Genomic DNA, 7,351 nt, shown 5'->3' with positions numbered 1-7,351 from the left:
AAGCACAACTGGTTCATGGTCTAAGCTACTGATTTTCTTGTGCAATCCCAAATTGAACTGCACTCTAGAGGCCGTGGTCGCTCGAGCAGCAATTTATGTCTGATTCTCCGTGCTCTGTAAACAAGCCCGAGCTCGAGAAAAACATGTCACATCTCTGTCTGTGGCGACTGAAAATGCATTCTAGTCCCGTTGTTTTCATACACCCACATTTATGAAACAGACCAGCGGGCTGTGTTCCTTTGATTCTCCTCCAGCAATATAAGGAACAGGCAAACATAGCATATTGCCACCTTGTGAAAGCTGGTACTATAATGAATAAGCTTCATCTGTCTCAGGCAGCGTGAAACAAATGAAATGGAAATGAGCCTAACAAGTGCAAAGATAGGAAATGCAAGCATCTGCTGTTGATGTACAGTTAAATTAGGGACGTTTCTTTATGCTTTAAGGATGAATATCATCTGTGAAAGTGAAGCCAAGAACATTTAGCAGTGCGTCACGTTGCCAGAGAGAAACTCATCTCATTTTTCTTCATTAAAGGGGCACTATGAGAGAAGAGAGAAGACATTATATTAGAGAAGACATCTGAACAAGAATTTTAACTGTCACGGTATTTATGAAGTAATAATACAAACTCTGTAACTGAGTAAAGAACAATATTTGAAGTTGTAAAAGTGGCGGGGTCCACCAAACATAAACAAAGTAAATCAGTGTGAAATGGTGTTGTCCTTCAAGGCCAGTTTGTTTACTCAGTTTCGCCCTCAGAACTACATGGCCTCTTTGTAACATATTCACTGAACCTAGACTGTGTTGATACTCATGGTCAGTATGCCTTTCTTACATGTGACTGCTCCTCTCCCCCATATGCAGACTTCATCATATCTCCGTGTGCTTCCACAGTAACCTAATCCTGTTTTTGTATCTCTGTGTTTTCATCCAGTCAGCCAGCAGTGGGAGCCGCCAACAAAATGAGTGTTATCAAGTGTCAGTGCTGTTTTTACTGCTACAATCGTGTGCCAGGCGGAGGAAGAGATGATGGAGTGAATGGGAATGTGAGCTTTCGAGAATAAAGAAGAGATCAGATCAGAGGGGAAGCACTAAAGTCAGTGTGATACTGAGGGAAAGAAAGAAAGAAAGGGCATAAGAAAAGAGAGCGATTACGCGAGGGAGTCAGGCGTTTACTGAGAAAGCAGTCTAACATGTCACATGTGAGTCTGCGGCGGCGCTGCCAAAGAGAGGCTCTATTTTTAGGGGAGGAATGTACACAGAGGCCTCGTGGAAAGAGACCATAACAACAAACAGTGCGCAACACGCTCCTACAAAGAGACGGCCCCCTCTGGAACATACAGTCACACAGCATCTACACCAGAGAAAAGAGGAACAAAGTAAAGGAAAATGTCAAGACATCCGATTTTCTGCTGAGATCTCGCTTCGGATAGAGAGAGAGAGAGAAAGAGAGAGGGAGAGAAAGAGAGAGAGGCCCCCAGAACACACATAAAGAGAGAGAAGAGGAGCAGGTAAGAGATGCATTCCACTGACGCTTCATGAGCTGCCAGGAGCATTGGACTGTATCCAGTATATACTGCTGGCACGGCTTTAATGTCATTTGATGTAAATATTAATCAAACATGAGCTTTTTTATTAATACTTTTACATTACATGGAGTGTGTTCAGTTCAGTCGTCTGTTTCAGCTGACATTTTGTGACTTGTTGCTCTTTTGCGCGCAGACTTCTGCCTTTATTTGTGCTCTTTTTCACACCAAAGTGTACACATGAAGGGAAAAGGCTGCAGTCGCATTCATCCATATTGAAGCCAAAATGACAAGGAAGCAATTTTTGAGACTCTGCAAAAAAAAAGCCATCACACAGCAACAGACGCGCCACTGCCACGACAATAAACGACAATCGTGCAGCAGAAACAGTCGTGCAGGTGTTCCAGTGGTAATCCACTCGGACCACTAAATGGTCGCACAGATGTGTCGTGGGCCCTGAAATGTCTGAGTGCAGCAGTGCTGAAGTGGGCCCATGTGCTGCAAGGCAGTGATCTAAACTAAACTAAACAGTTGCGCTGTGCTTTTGGGGGGAAAGTTTACCAGGACTATCTGCAGTCTAAATTTTAGATACATGATGCAGGACTGTGTTGAATTAAAATAGCCTGGCTGTATGGTGATGTGTTGGAATGTTTGTTTGTTTCACTACCATTATGCTGCCTCTCAGTGTGGCTAATAGTCACTTGTAAGATGTCTTACTAATGAAACTTGTGGCCTAAATACAAATTCCTACTTTTTTACTTTGGGATTTGGCGGACCCTGCCACCTTTCCAGTTGAAAACGGTGTTCTTGTGACCTAATTTTCCTCTGAGAATAGCTTGTTTATTCAGTTTTGGATACAAATAGTTTTTTTTTATTATTACCTCATTAATGTTGTAAACATTACAATTCTGAGTTTGAATTTCCTCTCCAAAACTACACACTGCCCCTTTACAGCAGAGCTACTATTCATTCGTGACATATTATTTATGGCAAGCTCTCAAATGGCTTATATTTGCACATCAACAAAGCTAAAACGCTTGAATTAGGTATTGTTTTGATTGCGTGACGTGGAATTAAGTTGGCGTGGAAGGTTCGAGCTTTATAATAAAAAAAACATCAAATGAAAATGAGTCTGGCAATCAAATGTTTTGACAGTAACAATGGTCTCTCCTCCTCAGCATGGACCAACCGGCAGCCGAGGTCTTCCACTTCAAAGACAAGGAGCAGTCGTCCAGCCTGCTCCTGCAGCTCAACAGGCTGAGGCAGGAGAGCGTCCTGACAGATGTGTCGCTGTGTTCAGACAACACCGAGATCCCCTGTCATCGCAACGTCCTGGTCTCCAGCAGCCCCTACTTCAGGGCCATGTTCTGCAACAACTTCATGGAAAGGCAGCAGGCCAAGATTTACTTGAAGGGCATCACATCGAACATTCTGAGCAGCATCATTGACTATGTTTACACAGGACGCATCAGCATCAGCATCGAAATCGTGCTCCCTCTGATGCAAGCGGCGTCCATGTTACAGTACGGCCGCCTTTTCGAGGCCTGCTCGCGCTTCCTTCAGATGCAGCTGAGCCCTGACAACTGTCTGAGCATGATACGACTCTCTGAGATCATGAGTTGCCACACTCTGAGAGACAAAGCAAAAGAGATGGCCATGAGGAGCTTCTCCGACGTGTCAGCATCCGAGGATCTGTGTGAGCTCTCCCTCCCGGAGCTCATGGGATACTTGGAGGATGACACTCTGTGTGCGGAGGAGGAGCAGGTGTTTGAGACGCTTGTTGCCTGGATCCACCATGATCCTTTATCGAGGCGCGGTGCCATCAGTGACCTCTTCAAGAAAGTTCGCCTTCGCTACATCCACCCCACCTACCTCTTCCAATTCATCGCCAACGACCCTCTGATCCAGTCCTCCGCCCTGTGCACTGAGCTCATAGAGTCCGTGAGACGCCTGATGTTCGCTGTTAGCACCAAGTACATCGGTAACACAGACTTTAAACCCCTCTGGGTGGCACCGAGGCGCTACTCCTACCAGGACATGTTGGTGGTGGTGGGAGGGAGGAAGAACAACGAGCAGACCTCGAGGGAAGCCCTCGTCTTTGATGAGAGGAGTGAAAAGTGGCAGTGGCTGGCCAAGCTGCCCATTCGTCTGTATAAAGCCTCGTATGTCGCCCTTCACAGTGTCTTGTATGTTACCGGAGGCCTGACCACAAACACAAAGCACAGCCAAGTCAGCGCGACCGTCTACACCCTCTCCATCAAGACCAACCAGTGGCGAACGGCAGAGCCGCTGCTGGAGCCGCGCTTCGCCCACCAGAGTGTCTCCTACCTGCACTTCATCTTTGTCTTGGGAGGCTTCGGGCCTGACAGGCGGCTCACAGACAGTGTGGAGAGGTGATTATAAATCCTAATTATCCACACGCGCGACATACAAAACACACAACATGACAAACGCTAACGGATCTCTCAATGATGCCATCAGGTACAACGGCATGTTCAACCAGTGGGAGTCGATGGCGCCCATGCCTGAGGCCGTGTTGCATCCGGCGGTGGCTGCTACCAACCAGAGGATCTATGTGTTTGGAGGAGAGGACGCCATGCAGAACCCAGTCAGAATAATACAGGTAAGACGGTGTGTTCTTCAGTCACTCAGGCACTGCTTGTGTTTTCTTTGTTCGTCCGCTCTCGTTCGGTCACTCACTCAATCGGTTTTTCCCTCACACACACCCCACCTCCCCTCCTGCAGGTGTATCACATTGCCAGGAACATGTGGTCCAAGATGGAGAACAGAACAGTGAAGAATGTGTCTGCTCCTGCCGCCGTTATAGATGACAAAATCTACATCATCGGAGGTAGACAGTGGCTGTGATAAATACTGATAATGACATTAAAAAAATCTTACTCTTAGAGTTACATCACTGCATGATTTTCAAGCGCCCTTCTCAAATAAATGCCTCCACTGTCACAGGATACACCAGGAGAGTGATCGCTTACGACACCAAGACCAACCGGTTCATCAAGTGTGCCAACCTGAAGGAGAGGAGGATGCACCACGCTGCCACCGTTCTCAATCACAAACTCTACGTCACCGGCGGACGTTCCATCAACGGCCACGACGTCATCGAGGACTCGGACAATTTCGAGTGCTACGACCCAAAGACAGACACTTGGACGTCCAAGGGAACGCTGCCGTATAAACTGTTCGACCACGGCTCCCTGACTCTGACGCATGTCTCACAGACGTGGGCTAAGTCCTAGCTCAGGTCTGCAAGTATCAGAATGTATTCTTTCATTCTGTAGCCGTGGTCTCCACTATTAATGTATGATGAGTCATGGACTTATTTTGAAAGTTCACAGAATCATGCGTACCTCAAATATTCAAATTTCTAAAGATTTTGATTTCAAAAATATTCCAAGCCATATTCTATGTCTTTTCTTTTTTTTATTCATCATAACCCTGACACCATCTACACCGGTTTGACTTCACAAACGGTAAAAGTGCTATTTTCAGCCTGCTCTAAATCATGAGATTTCACTTGTCACATTTAAATCCGGGGGCTGTGTACTGTTTGGTGCGAGACAAAGTTATGCTCAGCTGTGGGCTCGGAACCTGCTGCTGTCTTGGGTGAACCTTTGGATCATGGCGTGTTGCTTCAGTTCGAAAATAATGATGTATGATAATTATTGTGCTCACTTCCATAGAGCACTTTTAAAGGTGCAATATGTGAGAATTTTAGTTTAAAATATGAAAAAGCAGCAGCAGAATGTGGAAGAAATAACATTTTTGACGTTATGTCCAAGATATCTATGAATTGTCTTGTGGCGATGTTTTTTGAGGTTGGCATGCTAACTAGCTAAACTCTGGCCAGTTTGTACCTCCGTAGGTGGAAGTCCGATCATAAACAACACCAGCACTCCCCTGGTGGTCCGAGCTCCCAGTCCAGACAGAGTCAGAGACTATGACTTCTAGCTGTATGGTTAACTTAGCTCACTAGCTAGTAGTCACTACAGTTAGCATCAGTCAGCAATTGTTCTGCTGTCCCATATTTGTTTGGATTTTGAATTCAACAGGTGGCCAATTCTTAAGTATTGCACCTTAAGTTTGAAGTTTTTGTAGTTTGTGTTCTGCAGTGTACATTACAAATGTATCTACTGTATGTTGACATAATAACTGTCTTTGCGATGTGAACCTGTGGTGAAAAGAATAGCCTGAAATTCTATATTCATTGAATTTTACCTTTTTTAATTTTTTTTTTATGTTTTTGTACCACTTTGATTCTGGTTTTCACACTTTGTTTTTTTCTTTTTTACAATAAAAAATCCAATCTATACATGTGGCTTCTCTCCATATCTCCCACTATCAGCACAGCATGTCTTATAACAGTGCTCAGTCAGTCAACAGCAAATGCAATCTGAGCAGCACATGTGTGCTGTGAGGGGCATCGTGTGTCTGTTTGACCCCGCTCACACTGTCCACACAGGACCTTTACAAGCCTAGACAAGTTCCTGCTACACACACACACACACACACAAACACACACACACGCATGCAATGACACAGAGGATAATATAGAAAAGGTGTCCTTTTACAAAAAAGAGCCTTAAATATATTCCAGTGGCAACACGTTCAGATGGTTTTGCTCCACCTGTTGGGAGGAGAAACTAAAGCCAGGGGAGCCCCAGGAAGTTTCTGGATAACGTGATTCTTTTTATGTTTCTGCTCATGCAGACGGCACGTGGATATGGGTGGGAGATGTGGGGACAGATGCAGTGAATACATCAAAGCCAGATCCGGTTCCCTGTTTAGCCAGGCAAGACAGAAAATCACTAGTGATTGAGTAACATGTTCCTGGGAGCAAAATTAAGAGGGCTGTGTTTTTTATTAAAAACGTCATTCGTGTTAAAATGAAGAGATTCCAGTAATTCAGATCTCGGTACACCATCTCCTTTGAAATTATTCATTAAAATAAGGATGAGCAACAGCTAAAGTGACTGCATCATTCAACTCATCAATGACATTCAGTGACTAGTGTCAGCCTTGTCATGGGGCGTAAACAGAATGTGACCAGGAGGTGGTACGCAGGACTCCGTTACATTTCTTTGAAATCCTATGTAACCGGGTCAGATGTTTCAGTCACTCACTGCCAGCGAATGGAGTCCAGGGGTCAGGGGGTGGAGTGTGCGAGGAAACGGTGGGTGACTGGAAAAAAAAAACTATAGGTGATCTGATGTTATTTTGAGAAACAAACAAGGGGGCGAATGTTACACCACGTGAGGGATGTGGTCCTGTCGGTTGCCATGCAAGCTGGCAGATGTGAGAGACGGCGAGAGGGAGGGCGGTTTCACAACAGTGAATCTGAGCGAGTGATGAAACTCAACCAGGAGGAGCAGCAACAGGTGTATATGTGAGTGTGTGAGAGTGTGCGTATGTGTGTGTGTGTGTGTGTGTGTGACTGTGTACTTGTGATTAAGGTTTTCGGAGGGTCAAGCAGGACTGACCAGCTGTCCCATCTGGTCACAACATCCCAACAAAAACAGGGATGATGGACAGACAAGAGGGAGGGAGGGAGGGAGATGATTCGCTAACAGGCTTTGAGACAATTTGATTCCTCACGCAACCATGAGCCCCACTAACACTGATATAAATATGGTTATAAGAGATTTGTCTTTTGGAAACCTTTCAACTTGAAATGAGTGTTTTTGCTTAAGACGGAGGATAAACACGATACACACTGTTTAATCAACACACCAACGGACACAGGATACCCGAGCCAGCACTCATGTGTTTACCCGAAAAGCAAGTATATGTCTTCAGCCTTAGCT

At 45.3% G+C, this 7,351-nt stretch overlaps 1 protein-coding gene across 2 annotated transcripts; it reads left to right on the top strand.

The window, feature by feature from the left end:
• The first annotated feature begins 1,028 nt into the window (after positions 1–1,028).
• On the top strand, positions 1,029–5,833 carry klhl38b (kelch-like family member 38b). 2 transcript variants are annotated; one of them, XM_037072975.1, is made up of 5 exons: positions 1,029–1,514; positions 2,708–3,922; positions 4,011–4,152; positions 4,275–4,380; positions 4,497–4,786. In XM_037072975.1, exons 2-5 carry the CDS (start codon positions 2,709–2,711, stop codon positions 4,784–4,786), a joined length of 1,752 nt encoding a protein of 583 aa, XP_036928870.1. In that variant the 5' UTR covers positions 1,029–1,514; position 2,708. The 2 variants fall into 2 exon arrangements, with proteins under 2 accessions (XP_036928870.1, XP_036928871.1); XM_037072976.1 differs by lacking the exon at positions 1,029–1,514 and having other exon boundaries at positions 2,709–3,922; positions 4,497–5,833.
• The last annotated feature ends 1,518 nt before the right edge of the window (positions 5,834–7,351 follow it).

The sequence above is a fragment of the Acanthopagrus latus genome, chromosome 17, assembly GCF_904848185.1.
Source record: "Acanthopagrus latus isolate v.2019 chromosome 17, fAcaLat1.1, whole genome shotgun sequence".
NCBI lineage: Eukaryota > Metazoa > Chordata > Actinopteri > Spariformes > Sparidae > Acanthopagrus > Acanthopagrus latus.
The sequence above is the reverse complement of the archived record's forward strand: the minus strand, read 5'-3'. Positions and strand labels throughout refer to the sequence as shown.